Source organism: Microcaecilia unicolor, chromosome 5 (genome assembly GCF_901765095.1).
Source record: "Microcaecilia unicolor chromosome 5, aMicUni1.1, whole genome shotgun sequence".
Taxonomy (NCBI): Eukaryota; Metazoa; Chordata; class Amphibia; order Gymnophiona; family Siphonopidae; genus Microcaecilia; species Microcaecilia unicolor.
The window spans coordinates 20,909,445-20,933,149 of NC_044035.1; the positions used below are offsets into that span (position 1 = coordinate 20,909,445).

General features: G+C 44.0%; 1 protein-coding gene across 2 annotated transcripts in view; it reads left to right on the top strand.

The window, feature by feature from the left end:
* Window positions 1-23,705, top strand: part of ZDHHC6 (zinc finger DHHC-type containing 6) — a 58,640-nt gene that overhangs the window by 27,681 nt on the left and 7,254 nt on the right. For both annotated transcript variants that reach the window (XM_030202736.1, XM_030202735.1), the window contains exons 4-8: window positions 3,688-3,847; window positions 9,151-9,312; window positions 11,060-11,113; window positions 20,922-21,089; window positions 22,583-22,624. In XM_030202736.1, coding sequence (XP_030058596.1) covers window positions 3,688-3,847; window positions 9,151-9,312; window positions 11,060-11,113; window positions 20,922-21,089; window positions 22,583-22,624 — 586 coding nt within the window. The remainder of the gene's footprint in view (window positions 1-3,687; window positions 3,848-9,150; window positions 9,313-11,059; window positions 11,114-20,921; window positions 21,090-22,582; window positions 22,625-23,705) is intronic.

The window sequence follows — 23,705 nt, forward strand, 5'->3', positions numbered from 1 at the left end:
TCCAACATTTAACTCATATTGTAAGCCACACTGAACCCGCAAAGAGGTGGGAAAATGTGGGATACAAATGCAATAAATAAATAAACATATCTTCCACAAGAGCGCCTTGTTTTGCTATTTTTCTTGCTGTTTCAGGAAGAAACAAATCTCTTGTACAACTAGCAATATGCGTAGAAATCCAATATGGCTGTAGGATTTAAACCCATTGTGATAGGGGAATTTATATCAAATTTCCCATCCTCTTAACGGGAGATTTGAGTTTTCAGTTATTTAAATAGGAACAATGGATGTAATATAGCTTTATTATTGAACAAATTATTTTTCAACGAATATAAAAAAAAATGATTGAAATAACAGGGCAGACTTGATGGACTGACTGGTCTTTGCTATTTAGTACTTGTAGGGTAGATAATAAAACTACTTGTATTACTTTGCTCTGATTACTGTGGCGAACAACACGGGTCGGTTTGCTTTATTGCATCCCCCTCCCCTTTAAATTACGCCTGCATGTCCCCAGTTATTTCACTGTCATAACCAGTGCAAGCTTTTCTGCAACAAAAATGGATTATGGCAATGTACTGTATTCAGGTTGTTTTACATTTTTCATACAAAGATTATAGACAGTTCAGAACACCGCTGTCAGATTGATATTTGCTGTTCTTAAATCTGACAGTTTCCCTTTTTATTTCAGAAACTCATAAGTATTGCCATACTGGGACAGACCAAAGGTCCATCAAGCCCAGCATCCTGTTTCCAACAGTGGCCAATCCAGGTTACAAGTACCTGGCAAGATCCCAAAACAGTTTTTTTTAACCAAATCTTAGCAGTTATACTACTATTACTACTACTTTATCATTTCTATAGTGCTACTAGATGTACGCAGCGCTGTACACTTGAACATGAAGAGACAGTCCTTGTTTGAAAGAGCTTACAATCTAATTGGGACAGACAAACAGGATAAATAAGCGATAAGGGAATTACTAAGGTGGGAATGATAAAACATGGGTGCTGAACAAGTGAGTAAGGGTTAGGAGTTAAAAAGCAGCATCAAAAAGGTGGGCTTTTAACCTAGATTTGAAGATGGCCAGAGATGGAGCTTGACGTACAGGCTCAGGAAGTCTATTCCAGGCATATGGTTAAACAAGATAAAAGGAACGGAGTCTGGAGTGGAGGAGAAGGGTGCAGATAAGAGAGATTTACCCACTGAACGGAGTTCCCGGAGAGGAGTATAGTAGAGGTAAGAGTGGAGAGTTACTGAGAAACAGCAGAGTGAATGCACTTGTAAGTCATTAAGAGGAGTTTGAACTGTATGTGGAAGCGAATAGGGAGCCAATGAAGTGACTTGTGTAGAAATATACTGTCACTTGCTCTCACTGAAATACAGGCCAATGGCTCAGGCTAAGAGCTAGGCCTCTTAACATCAAAAATCATCTCTGATACAAAATATATTTCACTGCAGCTCAAGCTGAAGTAAGTTCCCAGAGAGCTGGCAAGGGAGGGGGCATTTGCTCTTGTCAACAATCATGGGACTGGCACCTGCGAGAAGTAATGAGCTAAGATGTTTTGATTAAAATGAAAGATAGTAGAGGGTCAGATGCAAGTAGAGGGAGGGGGAGCTGAGGAGGGCAAAATGACCTGTGAAGTCATTCCTTCACAGATGTTGCTCTGAACATCTTTTGTTTATACTTAGAGCTTGGGAATATGTGAAGTCATTCTTATCAACTGATAAGGGCCAAGAGCTCTGGTGAGAAAATAGGGCCCATTGAAATGAATAGGGTCAAAATGGTATAAAAAGGGGAGTCAGATGGTATTAGAAGACTGCAGAGAGAAGACCAGAGAAGGCTGGAGAGAGAGGGGACGTGTCGTGAAGTGCTGTTCCACTATGTAAATGCCTGATTTGCCTGTACTGTTTTGGTAAGATTGTAATAAACTATCTTATATCCCAGTGAGTCCTTCTGATTATGGAGCTTGTCAGTGCCCAGCCTGTACTATTATATCTACTGAGTACTGGGTTTCTTTCTAATTGAGGATCCTGCTGCTGCTCTGTCTGTTTAAAACTGTCATGAGGAGACACAAGGTTGGGGTAATTAAGTACTTAGAGGGGATATGCAATTCTTTCCAGGATAGTAGAAAGCCTATGGCTTCTGCTGCCCAACAGAGGTGGCAGACCTAATTATTAAACACGAGGAGAGAGCTGATATGAGCATATTGACACTGGCGGAATATAAGTCGTTCAGCAGTATTTTGAACAGATTGAAGGGGAGAGAGATGGCTTAGTGGGAGACCTGTGAGAATCAAGTTGCAATAGTCTAAGCGAGAGGTGATAAGAGTGTGGATAAGGGTTTTGGTAGTGTGCTCAGTTGTGTCGCTGTTTTTTCATGGCTCTGTGTATTTCCAACTTTGTTTACCCAGTCATTGGTTCTTGTAATCCGCATTGAACTGTGCAGGTAAACGTGAAATATAAGCTTTTGATGTAATGTGATGTGACATTCAAAATACTGATATTTTCATGGAGGTCAGTACTAAGCACCGGCACTGATGCTTAAATTAACATGTATATTCAGGTATACTCACTGGAATTTCTACACACTAGGCAAATAAAAAGTTCGCACTTATTGAAACATTCCCATGTGGTGAGTAGATGATGATTAAATCAGCATTTTACTTGAGTGAATGCTCTTTCTAGGGCCTGTTTTCACACTGTTTCCCAATACTTATTATCCCCATGCTTTGAAACTTTCTAAGGATACTAAATACCCTCTTGTGCTGGAAGAATTTTTGTTAGCAAGATGCTCAGTGAATAGGAACGTAAGAACATAATATCTTTACTGGGTCAGACCAATGGTCCACCTAGCCCAGTATCCTGCTTCCAACAGTGGTCACAAGTACCTGGCAGAAACCCAGTTAGTAGCCCTATCGAATGGAACAGTCTGCCTTTGCAGCTCAAATGTGAGACCTGCGAGCCAGCATTTCGGAAGCACCAAAGAGACTTTCTTTTGTTTAATGCTTTTAATTGTCCAGTTTAAGTGATGTATTTTTGATACGTCTTGTTTTTTTGCTATTTTTGTTTATTGTATATTTTATGAATGATTTTATTGTAATCCGTTTTTTGCTGCTTTTGTATTTTTGTTTATTGCATATTTTATGGATGTTTTTATTGTAATCCGCTCTGGATAAGGGTAGACTAAAAAAAACCTAATAAATCTAATAAATGTTCGTAATTACATTTCAGCACACTGATGCAAGTTTACACTTGCTCACTACCTACATTATTCAGCTGCCTAAATGGAGGCGCCCCGTTACAGGGTTGCCTCCTAGCTGTATATTCAGTGCCGCTGAATATATGCATGTATTCATAGGAGCCAACTTTTCAAACTTATTGGGGGTGCTAAGCCCAGTAGAAATATCCCCTCCCTGGATACATGCAAGGAATTTTCTCAATATTGGGGGTGCTGAAGCACCCATAGAGCCGGCTCCTATGCATGTATTTAAGCATCGGCACCAGAGCTTGGCACTGACCCCTGTGGAAACATGAGCATTTTGAATGTGTTGCAGAAAATCTCATGAGTGACATAACTGGAGAAACTATGCTCTCTGTGGCTAGATAATGTTACCTTCTCTGTTTCTCCTACAAGCAGTTGGGTCATTTTTGCTCCGGGTTTTCAGAACATCCTGTTTTTGTATTAGGTGTGTAATGAAGATGGACCATCACTGCCCTTGGATCAATAACTGCTGTGGCCATCGGAATCACGCGTCTTTCACACTCTTCCTGCTCCTCGCCCCGCTCGGCTGCATGCACGCTGCCTACATCTTTATCATGACGATGTACACTCAGCTTTATCACAGGGTAAGATTTCCGTGGTGGGGAGCCTCCAGTCACTCGGTGGGTGTGGCTCTACAGCATTTAAAATGCTTTTAACCCCACAAAGTATTTACCTATGGAAGACTACTTATCAGTGTAAAAGACCTATTGAGAAATTACCCCCCCTGCCCCTTTATGTGTGTAATAGTTTTTGCCTTCTGGAACATAATTTACCTGCATTTTTGTGGAGGTATTCCTGGAGGAGGAGAGGAAAAAATGCACATACTGTATATACTCGACTATAAGCTGAGATTTTTTGGTCTAAAAAAAAAAGCCCCAAAATTGGGGTCTCAGCTTATAGTTGATTCCCCCTCCCCCACAGTGACTGACACTTCTCTCCTTCCCCTACCCTTTCCCCCTAATGACTGCCACTTGTCTCCCTCTCTACCCCCATCCCTTTCATGGTGATGGACACTCTCTCTTGCTTCCCGCTCTCTGCAGTGACCTGCACTTTACTGCTCCTTCCTGGTTGCTTCTATGGCCGCTGACACAGAAGAGAAAGTAAGTTGGGCTGGTGTGGGGCCTTGAACATCTGCGCAAGCTCAAGGCCTCCCAGTTCCCACCTACGCAGATGGTGAAGGCCTCACACCAGCCCAACTTACTTTCTCTTCTGTGTCAGCGGCAGTGATGGCAGTAGCAGCAGCCAGAAATGCCGGTCACCAGGGCTGGCGGGAAGTGAGACAGAAGTGTCAGTCACCATGTGAGGGAGGGGAGTAAGAGAGGGAGAGAAGTATTGGTCACTGTAGGTATGAGGAGGGTAGGAGAGGGGATCGGTTACTTCAGGGGAGAGGACATAGGAGAGGGCGAGAGATGTTGGTCATCGTTGTTGGGGCTAGGAAAGGGAGAGAAGTGTTGGTCACTGCGGGAAACAGGGAGTAGGAGAGGGAGAGAGGTGTTGGTCATCACGGTGGGGGCTAGGAGAGAGAGAAAGAAGTGGCAGTCACTGCAGACAGGTGGGTAGGAGAGGAAGGCAAAAATGCTGTACACTAAGGTGTAAGGGGAAAAAGAGAAATATAGGACACTACAAGAAGGGAAGGATTACCGGTATACCATATTTGAATATAACACCCCTCCCCCGCTTATAATTGAATTAACAGTTGTCCCCTCTTTTTCACGGAAAAATTGTTTACTTGGTTTATACTCGGATAGGCTTATATTTGAATATATATGGTAGTATTATATTGTCAAACTAGCATGAATTATTTCTACGTAAGAATCGCCCATAAGTGAAGCTGGTGTGCATCTCTGCAACTCCTCCTTCCAGGACAGTTTGCAAAGAGAGCAAGCCTTTTTCTCTTTGGAGAGAGAGTGCACAATCCCAGGGTGAAAGAAGCCATGTACTTTCTGCATCTGCCTGCAAAAGTTTTGCACTTAAGGAGACAATATAAAATAAATGAAATGATGAGTTGGGGGCTTGACCTTGTAGGCAAGCTTAGAGGATGGTGCATTTCTAGCCCATGCTATTCAACTCCAAGTGATGATTAGTCAATTGCAGCTTCTCACAGGACCCCTGAAGAAGGCTGTATTGGGTTTTGGTGTAGAGCACATCCTGTATTTCACTTGAAGACTGTTGTTTGCAAGCCATTGGATTTTATGAATAAAATGCATCTTATGAATAAACTGAAAACCTGTAGCCATCCTGGTTTGTTGCATTGGTGCCTTCCACTCTGTTCTCTTGCTTGGCTAAAATGATTTAACGCATAATTATAAGGGGGGTGCTCAGAGGGGAGGGACATGGGCAGGGTGTGGAGGAGTATTCTAATGGTTAGTTCAGCGAGCTTTGATCCTGGTGACCGATTCTCACTGCAGCTCCTTGTGACCCTGGGCAAGTTAGTTAACCCTCCATTGCCCAGGTACAAAAACTTAGATTGTGAGCCCTCTAGGGACAGAGCTGCATATAATGTGTACAGCATTGTGTATGTCTAGTAGCGCTGTAGAAATGATTAGTAGTAGTAGGGCTGACATTTATGTGCATAACTTGTAGAATACTATAAATTATGTAAGAAGGTGTCACATTTTAGGTACTATTTACACCAGCCATAGACCTAAGATAAATGTTAGCACTTAAATGTACTGGTGCAGAGCTGAATAAGGCTTAACTAACCCAAAATGTTAGAAGTCTGTGGTATCGGTTTCAAAACTTTTTTAATTCTGTTTATAGTGGAGAAAAAGACCTCGGTAGTCACAGCGTGGCTATAGAACAGTGAATGCACTTAATGCCCGCATTTCAGTGATTCCGTTATTATCACTGGTCATAAAAAAACTCCACTTGTGTGTATAAATGTGGGGTAAGAATAAAATGAATTGAAGCCAGTCAAAGATGGGCAGCACTTAAATGTAGGCAGCATGTTGGTGCTGATTTACATTCGGAAATGTCATTGTAGAGCAGGCTCACAGCCTTTTTTGGGGTGTTACTGGTGTACCTGACACATGCTAATAGGAATGGATCTATGGTAATACCAGCCTTAGTGAGTAAGATGTCAGAAGCAAATGTGTTCCCTCTTATCCTTAGATCCAAGCTCACTATGCCCTAAATAATAGAAAGAACTCCACAATCAAGTGTTTATAAAAATAGTGTGCATTTATTTACAATAGCAGCAAAGATAAATGTGCAAAGAAGGCAAGAATAAAGACACAGAAAGTCTTATCATAGAAACAGCTCAGAGTAAATGCACCTAAATTCCTAAACTAGATTCCTAAGTAAGAGTCATACTGAGCCCACAGCACGTATACAAAATTACATGGCACACGTACAACCTGATGCAGACTTCTAGCCGGTGGCACCGTGTTCCTCAGATTTTCAGTTAGCTTCAGCGCAGTCTGCTCCTTGGATGGAATGTCAACAAAGCAGCCTTTTGCCTCAGATAAGATCCCCTTTTTATTTGTACGTTCTAGCATTGAGGGTGATGCACGCATAACACTGTTTTCCCCATTATTATGACTTCAGGTGCCCCAGAATTGTCTCACTGACGCCACACTGATGGGGTCACCTTGACAAGAAACCCCGCATATACAATGTGCAATTTGCCAGCCACAGCATCTCTCCAACTGCATGGGAAACTCCAAATGTCCTTGGCTGTTCTGGCCTTGACGTTGATGCTGTAACACCCTTGTTGTTCTAGCGCATTGGGGCCCTTGTCAGCAGTCTTCGTCTGTATGCAAGGTCTCAGCTTCAGGCTTTAGCAACAAATGGTGGAATGCATCAAAAGGTCTGCATCTTAAGGTTAGGTTGCTAATGCTGGATAATGCCAGGTGTTTATAATCCCATATATATTTTTGTTATATAGGAACACAAATAGTGCTTGTTTTGCTCCTACATGTCTGTGCTTTAGGGTTTTGCTGTGATGCACACACATACTTCATGAAATATTCACATAAATGCACTTCACAGCTCCCTTCAAGCAGGTATGAACTTCTGGGAGAGAATCTGTGTGCTGCTAGAGGCCATTGTAGGAGCCTATTTTGAAAGATACATTGGCACTAAAGGCTGATCAAATTTTGGTTTCTGCTTTGGGGCTGAAATCATAGCTATTATGTACAGCCTCCACACCCTCCCTCCCCCCTCTCCACCATATTGGTGCTGTAGTGGCTAGCCAGGGCAGGAGATATCCCCGGTTGCTTCTGCCCAAGCCAGGTCCTCGGCCAAAATGGCTGCCGGGTTCTCTAGCAGCAGTCTCGCGGCAGCCATTTTGAGATTGGAGCCAGCATGGGCAGGAGTGACAGATAGTCCTCCCCATGCCAGCTCCTTTCTAAAAATGGCTTCTGCAACGTCTAGCAGCAGCTATTTTGGCCGAGCATCTGACTTGTGTAGGAGTGACTGGGAATTGCTCCTTCCCTGGTTAGCTACTACACCACCAACAATACGGTAGGGCTGGGGCGGAGACCCTACAGGTGGGTCCAGGAGAGGGGCGCCTTCTCTTTGTGGGGGAGGAGATGGAGTGTGGGCTGTTCCCATTTGAGGGCCAGGCCAGTTTTGCTTTCAGCTTCGCTTTTGGCTGAAACCAAGAAGCAAATTTTTCGGCTGAAACAGGTTTTGGTTGGCTACTAATAGGCTCCTATATTGCTTGTATAAAATAATTATGTTTTGACAATTTTATTGGTGGTGTATTATAAAATGACCCTTTCTCTGAGCTGGACTGAAAGTAAAATGCAAGCGACGCAGCCGTGTCTGCACTGAAATTACTTGTTACTGGTGTGGTTTGACTCTTGCTTACCAGGGAGATAGTGGGGTGAATGACTGACTGTCAATGGCTTAACAAGTTGCTGTGCTGTGTAATCTTTCTTTGGCCAACAGTTTTTGAGTGCCTTCTTTTGGCCTTGTTCAGATACTGGCTAGGGGCTGAATTATCATCTCAACCTTCTGTAGAAACAATAAAACACTTCCTTAAACTGGGTGGAGTGGTAAATAACCGAGTATGTCTGGAGTCTTACAACTGTGAAAAAATTAATGGTATGAGAGATCTCCGTTATTTGTCAGCTGAACTTACTATGGACTGGCTTGGGGTAACTGGCTTGCTGGTGAACACTAAACAGTGCGTCATATATATTCTTTAAATATTGGATCCACACTTGTCTAAAAATTTGAAACAGCAGTACACAGACTTGCTCAGGACCTGGCTTAGCTGGGTAGTTTGGCATGTGGAGTGGTGGACTTTGGTCCTGAGAACTGAGTTGGATTCCCACTTCAGGCACAGGCAGCTCCTTGTGACTCTGGGCAAGTCACTTAACCCTCCATTGCTCCATGTAAGCCACATTGAGCCTGCCATGAGTGGGAAAGCTCAGGGTACAAATGTAACAAAAATAAAATAGATACTATTGGAGATTCTACATGGAATGTTGCTATTCCACTAGCAACATTCCATGTACAAGGCTGCGCAGGCTTCTGTTTCTGTGACTCACAGAAGCAGAAGCCTGTGCAGCCACATTGGTGATCTGCAAGGGCCGACTTCTACATGGAATGTTGCTAGTGGAATAGCAACATTCCATGTCGAATCTCAAATAGTAGCAACAGTGGAGGAGTGGCCTAGTGGTTAGGGTGGTGGACTTTGGTCCTGGGGAACTGAGGACCTGCGTTCAATTCCCACTGCAGGCACAGGCAGCTCCTTGTGACTCTGGGCAAGTCACTTAACCCTCCATTGCCCCAGGTACAAATAAGTACCTGTATATAACATGTAAGCCACATTGGGCCTGCCATGAGTGGGAAAGTGCGGGGTACAAATGTAACAAAAATAAATAAAAATAAAATGTTTAGGCTGAACGATGAAACATTCACTCTGGTTTCTGTGTAGATCTCCTTTGGGTGGAGTTCTGTGAAGATTGACATGAGTCTTGCCAGGCGAGATCCTCGTCCTGTAATTCCCTTTGGGCTGTCTGCATTTGCTACATCCTTGTTTGCCTTGGGACTGGCACTGGGAACAACCATAGCAGTTGGAATGTTGTTTTTCATCCAGGTAAGCTGGGCTGTTTGGGTTGCTGTAGGGTAAAGTGGGTTGGGTGCAGAGACCGCAGGAGGACAGGTGTGGCGCTGCTCTGGCTTAGCTTTTGGTTCATGGGTGCCAGGAAGTTCTGCGTTTCACCCCATTGCTGCCATCCTGTCATTTCCTTGTTTCTTTGTTTATTGCATTGCTGCCTGCTTTCTGGCTACCATGTAATAGAGAAGTATGATGTTTCAGGAAGAGCAGCTCAGACCAGAGGGAAAATGAAATGCCTTGCCCATAGTATTGCTTAATGGCTTAATCTGTGCCTGCACTGGTGGTAGTCCCTGTTTGAAAATAGGTTCCTGCTTTATAATCTCAGAGTTGGTCTTGAACTTTGGGGAATGAAGACCAAACTGGACCTTTCAAATCACTGAGTGAGGAGAGGAAGGGGAGAGGCAGAGGTTCTCAAGCGTGTAGTGTTAAAAACATTAAATGTGTGGTGTGGATACAAATAAATCATTCAAAAATCAAAACCAAACCCACAAATGATGAAACAACAACAATCAGGGAAAAGGCCTCAAAGAGCTTGGGGACTCTGAAAAGTCTCTACAAGCTAAAATGGACAAAAGTGCCCTCTCTTCATCATTGGCAAAAAACCCTGAGGCTACAGCTATAAAAATTCTTTTAACTGAAGCCAAAATACTTAATTTTTTGAATTTTTTCATTAATAAATTGATCTGTAATGCGTTGAACGTTACACTACAAATCCAAAAGAACATCAATATTAAACAGGTTCACTTATCTCTGTTTAATGTTCTCAATCCTGCTGACGCTGTGCAGTCCCTCAGAAGCTGCCCTGAGCCGACGGTGGCCAGCGTTTCGCTGCTTCTTCAGGGTCTCAGGCTGCAAATAGAGTACTCGCACAGCTCTCATCGGCAGCGTGGAAGTGTGCGAGTACTCTATTTGCAGCCTCGAGACCCTGAAGAAGCAGCGAAACGCTGGCCACCGTTGGCTCAGGGCAGCTTCTGAGGGACTGCACAGCGTCAGCAGGATTGAGAACATTAAACAGAGAAAAGTGAACCTGTTTAATATTGATGTTCTTTTGGATTTGTAGTGTAACGTTCAACGCATTACAGATCAATTTATTAATGAAAAAATTAAAATGAAGTATTTTGGCTGTAGCCTCAGGGTTTTTTGCCAATGATGACGAGAGGGCACTTTTGTCCGTTTTAGCTTGTAGAGACTTTTCAGAGAGTCCCCAAGCTCTTTGAGGCCTTTTCCCTGATTGTTGTTGTTTCATCATTTGTGGGTTTGGTTTTGATTTTTGAATGGGTTAAAAACATTTCAAAGGGTCTTAGACGTTGGCAACCCTGCCTCATGGCTGAGATGTAGGGGACGTTCACTCTCGCTCCTTTTCTCTTTTACTTATCTCTTTCATACCTTTTCAGTTCATCTCGCTCTTTCTCATTCACTCCTTCTCCCTCCTGTCCACTTACCTTGTACACAATCTTGATCTTTCAGTGGCTGTTCGGAGTAGCATGGTGAGCTGGTTCTCTCTTTGCTGGTGGCCAGAAAGGTTCGGTTGCTGAGAAAATAGCATCAAACTCTAGGGTATTACTTTTTTTTTTTTTTTTTTTTTAATCTCACCCTGTAGATAAGGAGGGGGCAGCATAACAGCTTTGCTACTGAAACAGTGAATCGTTTCATTGCTGAATGGAGTGATTGACATTCACCTAAACTTGCTAAACATTGTTTATGGTTTTTTGTTTTTTTTAAACAGTTGAGAGTTATTTTACGGAATAAAACATCAATTGAATCATGGATAGAAGAAAAGGTAGGTTTTATTGTACGCATCTGGCGGATATGCGTTCTGTCACTGTCTTGACCATGTCATTGCTTTGATTTGCGATGAGATGACACTCTAGGACTGAACGCTGCATGAACTTCCTGGAACTGGGCTGATGGGTCAGTCCTGTTGTAATGTTTCTCTTTAATCAGAAGGTGGATTGGGACTACTTATGAAGTCCATCACATTATCCACAGTACAGTCTTCAATCCTATCAAATGTTTGTCTCGTTCCGCATTAACATAAAAGAAGCTGTGCATGATTTGGTGGGGGGGGGGGGGGGGGTTGAAAAGCTGATGTGTACTGATGGGGAGAGAGACCTCTTAGGGTGACAAGGCAGTATATGGAGAAAAGAAACTACAAATGATGCTGGGGGAGGGGATGGAGGTCTGCGGCAGAAACGCTGTGCTCGAAGAAAAAACTCTTAGTGGCTCAGAGCGGAGCTCTGTTGCGTTTTAGCACTGTGAGGATTCACATGAAAATTGCTCTGAGGCATGGAGATCTTTTTTTTTTTTTTTTTTTTTATTCTTACACGGTGGTTCTGCCTTTGTTGTGTTTTTGTTTCAGGATTGTCCTTGTTCGCCAGTAATTTACTGTATGTATATCAGTGATAGTTGGTCTGCATCAGAAACCATATGGCATGAGATATGAGGACAGAAATATGTATCTCAGGAGAGGAAGGGCAGGTGTGGTATGATGAAAACAGAGGCATTTAAATAACTGAAAGGTATTAAAGCATAAGAGAGTACTACTACTACTACTATAAATCATTTCTATAGCGCTACCAGTCGTACGCAGTGCTTCACAATTGAACATGAAGAAAAGACAGTCCCTGCTCAAAAGAGCTTACAATCTAAAGCAGGACAAACAGGACAAATAAGGGATAAGGGTAGGACAGACAGATAGGACACATAGGAATGATTCTAAATGGAATGTTGCTACTATTGGAGATTCTACATGGAATGTTAATGTTGCTATTCTGCTAGCAGCATTCCATGTAGAAGCCTGCCCTTGCAGATCAGCAACGCGGCCGCGCAGGCTTCTGTTTCTGTGAGTCTGACGTCCTGCACGTCAGACTCACAGAAACAGAAGCCTGCGCAGCCGCGTTGCTGATCTGCAAGGGCAGGCTTCTACTACTACTATAAATCATTTCTATAGCGCTACCAGTCGTACGCAGTGCTTCACAATTGAACATGAAGAAAAGACAGTCCCTTCTCAAAAGAGCTTACAATCTAAATCAGGACAGACAGACAGGACCAATAAGGATAAGGGTAGGACAGACGGACACATAGGGAAGGGACTATTGAAGAGAGGAAGACAAGATAAAGGTTACGAGCAAGTGACAAGTTAGGAGTCAAAAGCAGTATCAAACAGGTAGGCCTTTAGCCCGGATTTGAAGGTGGCCAGGGATGGAGCTAGACGTCTCAGTAAGCCTATTCCAGGCATAAGGTGCGGCGAGATAAAAGGAACGGAGTCTGGAGTTAGCGATGGAGGAGAAGGGTGCGATTAGGAGAGATTTGCCTAGTGAACGGAGTTCCTGGGAAGGAGTGTAGGGAGAGATGAGTGGAGAGGTAGTGAGGGGCTGCAGAGTGAATGCACTTATAAGTCAATAAGAGGAGCTTGAATTTGATATGGAAACGGATAGGGAGCCAGTGAAGTGACTTCAGGAGAGGGCTGATATGGGCATAACAACTTTGGCGAAATATTAGTCGTGCAGCAGAATTTTGAACAGATTGAAGAGGAGAGAGGTGGCTGAGTGGAAGACTTGTGAGAAGCAAGTTGCAGTAATGTAAGCGAGAGGTGATGAGAGTGTGGATGAGGGTTCTGATAGCGTGTTCAGAAAGGAAAGGGTGAATTTTGGCGATATTATAAAGGAAGAAACGGCAGGTTTTAGCAATCTGTTGAATGTGTGCAGATAAGGAGAGGGAGGAGTCGAAGATGACCCCAAGGTTACGAGCAGATGAGACAGGAAGAATGAGAGTGTTGTCGACAGAAAACCACCTTCAAAGGAAAGGAAGCTGCAGAACTAAGGCCACTACCTACATTTCAAGGAGTAGGAACAATACTAGAATATGCTTTTTCACAGAAAGGATAGTACAGGGCTGGCACAATGCAGTAAGCATGGCATGAATTTGCAATGAGCACAGCGGTGCTCCTTCTGTTTGCTGGGCCTATCTGCACACACAGTTCAGCTCTTTAGCTTTAAGACATGTGTTGCAGGAAAGAACTCTGTTGCAAGATTTAAAACGTGAGGCTTGCACTAGAGTTCATTCCTGCACCAGAAATCCTGTCTTCATCACTAGTTTGGTGGGTGCCTGGAATGCCCTCCCAGATGAGGTGGGGGGTAGACAAAAAGAGTGATGGAATTCAGCAAAGTGTGGGAAAAACACAGAGGATTCTTAGTAGCAAGAGGATGGTAATGAAGTGCTACATTAAACCTGCCCAGCAGTTACAACATAAATAGCAGTGATAACCAGTGGCGATCCTAGCCGGCATGACACCCGGGGCGGAGCGCCGATGCGGGCCCCCCCCCCCCCCCCCCCCCCCCCGGCGAAATGACACCCCCCTCCCCGGGTGCACGCCGCTGGGGGGGGGGGGGTGCCGCGGCGCACGCCTGTCAGCTGAGTTCGCTAACTTCACTGCAGCTCCCTCTGCCCCAGCCGGAACAGGAAGTAACGGGGCAGAGGGAGCTGCAGCGAAGTTAGCGAAGTCAGCGAATTCAGCTGACAGGCGCGTGCCGCGGCACCCCCCAGCAGCGTGCACCCGGGGCGAACCGCCCCCACCGCCCCCCTCCCCCCCCCCCCCCTTGGTACGCCAATGGTGATAACATTGCATTGTCTTTCCAAGAAAACATAGGGTAAAGTGCACGGAGTGGTAGTTAAATCCTATAGACAATTCCACTGAATCTACAATAAAGCATTAGGATAACCCACACAAAGCAGTAGTTAAAAGGACAACTGTACAAGTTTGAAAGGTTGGGGATTTATGTACGTAATCAATCCAAGGTGGACAAAATAGCTCCTGAGTAGACCAGATGGACCATTTGAGTCTTTACCTACCATTGTTTTATTGTTACATCCAGAGCCGCCGAGAGACATAGCCGGGTCCGGGACAGAACCGGACCATCGCAAGCGCCCCCCAATCACAATGCTGCTCCCACCCGCCCCCTTACCTTTCTGTCTTTGCCTCTAAGGGGGGTTCCTGTGCCCGGCAAGCTGCTTCCTGCGTGCCTGCTCCCATGGTCTGTCCTCTCCTGCGCCTGTCCGTGCCCACGGGAGTCAGGACCCAGATGATTGCATTAATGTGATATGATGCTAATGCAGTCATCCGGGACAGACCCAGAAGCAGGCAGCAAGAAGAAGCTTGCCGGCGCCGGGCCTGGGGAACTTTGCCCCAACTGACCCCCCGTGGCCCTGGTTGCTTGAATACACATAAATATAGGGGTGTCCAGCTGTTTGAAACCCCAACTTTCTCTGATGACTGGTTTCTACTTCTGGTGTGTTGAAAGGCTACAGAGGAAATTGGAGGGTCATGGGATAGGAGGAAACGTCCTATTGTGGATTAAAAACTGGTTGAAGGATAGGAAACAGAGAGTGGGGTTAAATGGGCAGTATTCACAATGGAGAAGAGTAGTTAGTGGGGTTCCTCAGGGGTCCGTGCTAGGACCGCTGCTTTTTAATATATTTATAAATGATTTAGAGATGGGAGTAACTAGCGAGGTAATTAAATTTGCTGATGACACAAAGTTATTCAAAGTCGTTAACTCGCGACAGGATTGTGAAAAATTACAAGAGGACCTTACAAGACTGGGAGACTGGGCGGCTAAATGGCAGATGACGTTTAATGTGAGCAAGTGCAAGGTGATGCATGTGGGAAAAAAGAACCCGAATTACAGCTACGTCATGCAAGGTTCCACGTTAGGAGTTACGGACCAAGAAACGGATCTGAGTGTCGTCGTCGATAATAAACTGAAACCTTCTGCTCAGTGTGCTGCTGCGGCTAGGAAAGCGAATAGAATGTTGGGTATTATTAGGAAAGGTATGGAAAACAGGTGTGAGGATGCTATAATGCTGTTATATCGCTCCATGGTGCGACCGCACCTTGAGTACTGTGTTCAATTCTGGTCACCGCATCTCAAGAAAGATAGAGTGGAACTGGAAAAGGTGCAGCGAAGGGAGACTAAAATGATAGTGGGGATGGGACGACTTCCCTATGAAGAAAGACTAAATAGGCTACGGCTTTTCAGCTTGGAGAAGAGACAGCCGAGGGGGAGACATGATAGAGGTATATAAAATAATGAGTGGAGTGGAACAGGTGGATGTGAAGCGTCTGTTCACGCTTTCCAAAAATACTAGGACTAGGGGGCATGCGATGAAACTACAGTGTAGTAAATTTAAAACAAATCGTAAAAACATTTTCTTCACCCAATGCATAATTAAACTCTGGAATTTGTTGCCAGAGAACGTGGTGAAGGCGGTTAGCTTGGCAGAGTTTAAAAAAGGGGTTAGACAGTTTCCTAAATGGACTTGGGGAAAAATCCACAATTCCAGGAATTACATGTATAGAATGTTTGTACGTTTGGGAAGCTTGCCAGGTGCCCTTGGCCTGGATTGGCCGCTGTCGTGGACAGGATGCTGGGCTCGATGGACCCTTGGTCTTTTCCCAGTATGGCATTACTTATGAGACCTGAAATCAGCATTTATGTAGTAAGAGGCCCTTTCTTTTGAGGACATCAGAACGGTGCTAGGATGACACATGCTATAACTGACATGACATGAATTTTGATATTGGATAGATAAAGAAGGTCAAGTTCTTTTCTCGAAGCAATTTTTTTTCTGTAAAATATTCTGTTGTTTAGAGATGTTTTGACTGAGAATGCTTATACAGTTGATATATCTAGTTTATCAGTGTCCTCGGTACAAATGTTTCACTATATTTTGATAATTACATTGCTTGTCTCAGCCTTCCCTCAGGGGCACTAAGTGCTTCTCAGTAATACCATGTAGTAGATTTGGAAATTTGCTCCAAATATGGGGAGGGAAGTGTGCCAGAGCTGGTGGTGGGAGGCAGGGCTGGTAGTTGGGAGGCGGGGATAGTGCTGGGCAGACTTATACGGTCTGTTTCAGAGCCGGTGGTTGGGAGGCGGGGCTGGTGGTTGGGAAGCGGGGATAGTGCTGGGCAGACTTATACAGTCTGTGCCAGAGCCGGTGGTGGGAGGCGGGGCGGGGATAGTACTGGGGAGACTTATACGGTCTGTGCCCTGAAAAAGACAGGTACAAATCAAGGTAAGGTATACACAAAAAGTGGCACGTGTGAGTTTATCTTGTTGGGCAGACAGGATGGACCGTGCAGGTATTTTTCTGCCGTCATCTACTATGTTACTATGTTAAGTCTGCCTGGCACTGGCCTTGTTCTCCAGTTACTGAAACTGATTCAGTCCAGCCATGATCAGGGCACAGACCATAGAAGTCTGTCCAGCACTGGCTTCGCTTCCCAATTCATAGTGTTTTGCCATCTAATCACCGTTAAGCTTTTTTGGTTCCACGTCTTCTATACAGGATTCCTTTGTGTTTATCCCACGCATTTTTCAGTTCCGTCACTGGTTTCATCCCCACCACCTCCTGCGGCGTCCCACACTTATGTGCCTGACTGATTCCAGCGTTTTGGCAGGAAAAGTATCTTTGCTTTCTTGTGCGCAGCAGGATTGATCAGGCACACAGTTCCTCCCAGTTTCTTAAGAACTGCATTACTTTTGGCATACGGAACTGAGATGCTCGGGAGACTGTTGCACATGGGAAAGGCTTTGCAGGTGCAAAACTCTGTGCTAAGTTCTGAGCTCTAGGAGAACTGTTCAGTCCTAGCGATACCTGTGGTGACATTCCCTACGTACACGTGCCTGATCACTCCTGCTTTCCACGGAAGGCATCTGTTGTAGGTGAACTGCTCTGCTTCAGGCCACTGAGCTAACGTTTGCTGACTCTTGAATCATTTATTTCCTCTCAGTCAAATTCTCAAAACGCCAGGAGCAGAAACCGGTCGGTGGTGAAAGATGGGTTGAAATGAGTCTCTTGCTGGACACCCCTGTATTTCTGATGTGTATTGATTTTGGAAATGCTGCCAGTAGGGGCTCAGAAACGAAAGCGTCGTGCCTGTGTGATCCACGCTGCTGCAGTCAGAAAAGAAGAAATAAAACTAAAGGCGATATTTAAAAGCAAAGCATAGCTATATTTGTTAAGGAAATAGCCGGCAGTCTCTCCTTGGCGTAAATGCTGATTGAATGCAGTTTGCTAAGGTAGAAATTTTGGTTAATTAAAAAAAAATGTCATCCAGGTTTAAAGAGCAGACTGCTGCGTTAATTACACAGTGCATCAGATCCCTTGGTTTATCACCATGTGATGTTGGAGAAATTGTAGTTGGCAGGGGTTTCGGAACTTGATCATGAAACGTCTGGCAGCCCTGGTTGGTGTCTGAGTAACTTGGCCTTCCTTCACAATTACTATCTTAATCGGGATGATGAAAGCTGTTACTGGAGGTCATATTTTTAGCTGTGGAAGCACAACACCTAGTAATCACCTTATACACACAAAAGTGAGGAGAGCGGGAGCTGAGAAAATGTTATTTACTTGTGTTCAAATAATCTTGGCACATATTTCAGCTATTTAAGTGGAAAAGAGACAGCTGAGGGGAGATATGATCGAGGTCTACAAAATTCTGAGTGGTGTAGAACAAGTAAAAGTGAATCAATTTTTTACTCTGTGCCTGAAGTGGGAATCGAACTCAGTTCCTCAGTTCCCCAGGACCAAAGTCCACCACCCTAACCACTAGTCCACTCCTCCACTCTGACATCTTTTGAATAAAAGTATTTCCCGATGGTTTTGAGCATGCTGTCTTGGAGCATCATATCATTCCCCCCCATCCTCCCATTCTGCACCCTCTTTTCCATTAGGATTGCTTCTTGTTCGTTAACATTTTTTTCAGATATTTAAATGTGTCCCCCATCTCTCCAGTCCTCTAGCATATGTGATTTGATTCTGTAAAAAGCTGGGAAGCTTTTCATTTAGTTTGCTGGTTTTTAAAGGATCAAATACTTTAAATGGCAGGATTGTATACATAATAATCAGGCTAAAAACTGATATAGAGCCGAGGCTAGAAGCTTGTGAGATGATCTCACAGAACTGATCAGCTATTCGTGGACTGGAACAAAGCATTTCATACAACACTGAGGTTCTGTCCTGCTACTGTGGACTTTTGTCTGCAAGTAGCCTGCTTTTAATAAATAATTCCTCTCGCTTAAGTGGGCCTTTTCGCTCAAACAGCAAAGCAAAGGGATATCCTGGGCTCTTGAATTTGCACTTGAAGATTCCACAGGAGTTCTTAACCCAGTTCTCGGGGACATACCTAGCCAGTCAGGCTTTCAGGATATCCACAATGATTTGGCATGAGATAAATTTTGCATACAGCAGTGTGTCCGAAAGACTGGGTTTGTTTGTTTGTTTGTTTTTAGTTTTATTCATTTATTTATTTCCACAGTTTATATACTGCACTATTCATAGTACTAGGTGGTTTACAACCTAACATTCATAATTAAAAGCTTAAAATGATTACATAAAACAAGTCAAAACAAAGCTATTATAGACTACAGAATTATCGTGCCTCAATATAATGATGATGAAATGAGAGCACTTTTACAGATCTGCCAAATGTGCAAAAAATCTGCAAATGAGTTTGCTTTGAGAGACAAAAGGAAGAGCTATTCTGAAACTAAGCGTTTCCTTTTCAGGCTTGAAAACTTTCACCTTAATCTTGAAATGTAGCACTTTTTGATTTGTGCGCAGGTATTTGTGAGTTGGACTTTTTCTGGTGGCTCAGTGGGGTTCAGTTTCTAGTTCTGGACTTTGGGTGGGGTTGGAGATGCTGTGGGTAACATAACATAGTAGATGACGGCAGATAAAGACCTGTACGGTCCATCCAGTCTGCCCAACAAGATAAACTCATATGTGCTACTTTATAAGTATACCTGACTTTGATTTATCCTTGCGGGTCACAGTGAGAACGCAATGGCAACACCTAGTGGCCAGATTTAGAAAGGGAAACGAAAGGAGAAAGAGGATGGTGTTTGATATACCGCCTTTCTGTGGTTACAGTCAAAGCGGTTTACATTATTATTATTAAGATTTATTTACCGCCTTTTTGAAGGAATTCACTCATGGCGGTGTACAGTAAAAATAAACATATTATATACAGGTACTTATTGTGTACCTGGAGCAATGGAGAATTAAGTGACTTGTCCAGAGTGACATGGAGCTGGTGGGAATTGAACCCAGTTCCCCTGATTCTGAAATCACCATTAGGCTTTTCCCTCACCCTGTGATTGCAGGGTTCTGGAAGGAGCTATGGTGCATGGCCCCTGTAGAAGAACTGAAATAAGTTGGGAGGAGGAGTAATAAGTGGAGGAGTGGCCTAGTGGTTAGAGTGGTGGACTTTGGTCCTGGGGAACTGGGAACTGGGCAGCTCCCTGTGACTCTGGGCAAGTCACTTAACCCTCCATTGCCCCAGGTACAAATAAGTACCTGTATATAATATGTAAGCCGCATTGAGCCTGCTATGAGTGGGAAAACGCGGGGCACAAATGTAAGAAAAATAAATATTGGAGACTCTAGATGGAATGTTGCTACTATTGAGATTTTGTTGCTACTATTTGACATTCCACATGGAATGTTGCTACTATTTGACATTCCACATGGAATGTTGCTACTATTGGTGATTCTAGATGGAATGTTGCTACTATTGAGATTTTGTTGCTACTATTTGGCATTCCACATGGAATGTTGCTACTATTGGTGATTCTAGATGGAATGTTGCTACTATTGAGATTTTGTTGGTACTATTTGACATTCTAGATGGAATGTTGCTACTATTGAGATTCTGTTGCTACTATTTGAGATTCTACATGGAATGTTGCGATTCCACTAGCAACATTCCACGTAGAAGCCTGCCCTTGCAGATCAGCAACGCAGCTGCGCAGGCTTCTGTTTCTGTGAGTCAGACTCACAGAAACAGAAGCCTGCGCGGCAAGGGCAGGCTTCTACATGGAATGTTACTAGTGGAGGAGTAGCCTAGTGGTGAGTGCAGTGGACTTTGATCCTGGGGAACCGAGTTCAATTCCCACTGCAGCTCCCTGTGACTCTGGGCAAGTCACTTAACCCTCCATTGTCCCAGGTACAAATAAGTACCTGTTATTATATGTAAGCCGCATTGAACCTGCTATGAGTGGGAAAGCGCGGGGTACAAATGTAGGAAAAATAGAAATAGGGGAAAGATTCCTTGTTGTGAATGAAGATGTTAGAGCCCAACCCTGGTCCAGGGTAAGCTGGAAATGAGATTGCTAGGTATGTGATTATACCTAAAATTCAGACCCAGTGGTTAGCTGTCACCTACAGCTGAGCGAGATCTCAAAGGGGCAGGTTCATTCAGCCTGATCTTAGAACATGCTTCTTTCTCCTCACCACCCACCCTGTCTTACTTACTTACTTATTTATTTATTTATTTATTTATTTATTTATTTATTTATTTATTTTATTTATTTATTTATTTATTTGCTGCATTTATAGCCCACATTTTCCCACCTATTTGCAGGCTCAATGTGGCTTACAATATAATACAACAACAATCACATTGATGGAATAAGAAAATCAGAATATAGATAACAGATAAGGTGCTAAAAAATATATCATGGCAACTTATACATCATATAAGGATATTGCACAGCTTTATTTTTTCTGTTGACTCCTTGCAGGCTAAAGACAGAATTCAGTATTACCAAACGGGTGAGACCTTTATCTTTCCATACGACTTGAGAAGCAAGTGTAAGAACTTCAGGCAGGTGTTCACGTGGTCGGGGGCTCCTGTAGGACACGGCTTGGACTGGCCAGTAAGAGAAGGCTGTCATCGGTATAGTTTAACGGTAAGCAGACTTGTCTAATTGTTTTCTTTGGTCTTAGGACAAAAATGTATAGTAGAATGTAGCTTTTAAAGGATTTTCCACAACAAATCCACCTGTATGACGATTGCTCATCCTCTATGTGAATAAAAGTATTGCCTTGATCACAACACGTGTGTTTTTGTCCACGGGGTACTGAAGGCAATAGGTTCTGGGGAAAAGCATGCATGACTTTGGTTGAGAAAAATAACCTCAGAAAACGCAGGTGCTTATCTCTATGTGGCTATTATTTTTCTTCAGTAATTTTCAAAGCTCCTTCACTTTGAAAATTGGAACAAACACCATGGGTAAAAAGTATCCATAGAGCTTTGCAGCTGTCTGGGTAGTAGGAAAATTGGCCCTGTAATACGTAAGGTGTCTTATATGTGATTTATGTTATGATCCGTATAAGGAAAGCATCTTAAAATGAACTTTGGCAGCATGCACGGATTCCTAATCGGCGCTCGCAAGAGCGGGGGAGAAACATGCTGCGCATCCAAGATGGCGTCCGGCGCGACACTCCACGAAGGAGCCGCGCGGGAAGAACGGCGCTTAACTTTAGCCGCTTTTCTGCCGTCGCCCAAATGAAGGGCGGCCATGGCATTAACGTCTCCCACCTCAAGGGCGGCCCAAGAAGAAGCCGTCCGAGCAGCGTGGCCGGCCAAGATGGCGGAGGCGAGCAGCGGGGGATGGGCGTTTATGGCGGGAAAAACCGCCGAACCGGGACACTGACCGGCCTCCAAATTGACACCCAACAAGGGCGAATCAGACTTTAAAACCCCCGCATCCCCGCTAGACACGCACACGCGGTCCGGGGAGCGATTCTTTGCGCCCTCGCCCTCCGACGCCATCAGCCACGTGGAGATCAATCGGGGAACCCCCTGCCCGCTACAAAAAGGTAAAATTACCTGCTTTCTGCTCCGAGCTGTAACGACCTGGTGTCCCAGTGAGTAGCTGCAATAAACGTTTAAATAAACGTCGAAATAAATGCCCTTAAGGATGTCCAAAATTTTTTTTTTTTAAACGGAGCCAGCGGGAGGGGGGCGAAAAGGAGGGACCTGGCACCACCAGGTTTGCACTTGCTCAAGAAGAGCCCTCAACCCCAGGCACTCAACAAAACCTAAAAATTAGGCTTGGAGGCCTAGCCAGAGCTGCTGCTGTGTGTGACCACCACCTGCTGAGATAGAGAACATACTGGGGAGTTTCCGGCAGCACATCAGCTTCTCAGTAAGGCAGTTTGGATGCTGACCTCAGGACTGAATGTTGAACAGGCCTGAATGCACAGTACCATATATCTGAGAACAGATGTCATTACCTGGCATCCCCTGAGTTGATTCACAATGGAAATTAATGTGTTAAACCAATTGAGTGTGTTGATTTTTAAATTCTTTTAAACTTGGTTGTTTTGTTTTGTTTTGTTTTTTTCTAACAGTCACATTGTTTTGAATGATGTGTGTTTTCTTTTTTTTTTTAAACAGGTAGAGCAATTGAAACAGAAAAAAGACAAGCGAGTAAGAAGTGTAAGTAAAGATTGTCTTTGTTGGCCTAATATGTTTTAACACTTGACTGCATCATGCACAGCTGTACGTTGGCCCCTCCTGCAGGGCTTAGAGGGCTCGATAGACAGGTGGCAATCAACGTTTTGCTGACCTCTGCCAGCATTAAACTCGGAAATTCAATGCCAGGCTATGTTTGGGCACCCGCATTATAGTACATAAGTATTGCCATACTGGGACAGATCAAAGGTCCATCAAACCCAGCATCCTGTTTCCAACAGTGGTCAATCCAGGTCACAAGTACCTGACAGAAACCCAAACAATAGCAACATTCCATGTAGAACCCCAAAGAGTAGCAAGATTCTAGAATTCTAAAGAATAACAAGATTCCTTGCAGAATTTCAAAGTGTAGCAACATTCCATTCAGAATCCCAAGTACATAAGCATTGCCATACTGGGAGAGACCAAAGGTCCATCGAGCCCAGCATCCTGTTTCCAACAGTGGCCAATCCAGGACACAGATACCTGGCAAGATCCCAGAAAAGTACAAAACATTTTATATTGCTTATCCCAGAAATAGTGGATTTTCCCCAAGTCCATTTAATAATGGTCTGTGGACTTTTCCTTTAGGAAGCCATCCAAGCCTTTTTTTAAACTCCACTAAGCTAACTGCCTTTACCACATTTTCTGGCAACGAATTCCAGAGTTGAATTACACGTTGAGTGAAGAAACATTTCCTCCAATTCAGATTCCGATCCAGAGCTGGCTAACCTATAGCTGGTTAAGTGTGTTAGTCAGCACTTAACAGGCTATGGGTTACTGCATAAAGATATAACCAACTTTTTTGCGATCCGATTTATGCAGTTAACCTGGCCAGTTAAGTGCTTACTCCCCCCTTAGCCTCCAAAATAGCCAGTTTTCAGTTTGGCAATAACCGGTTATTTTCAGTGGCACTACCCCAAACAGGTGATTTTAATCAGCCAGGAGCCATTTCTAGCCAGTTAAATTGCTTTGAATATCTACCCCAGAGAATTTTTGCACTCTGGCATATTCAAATCAACTAAACTGAAATCTCCTTGCACCCTCTGTAATCTCTGTCTTGAAG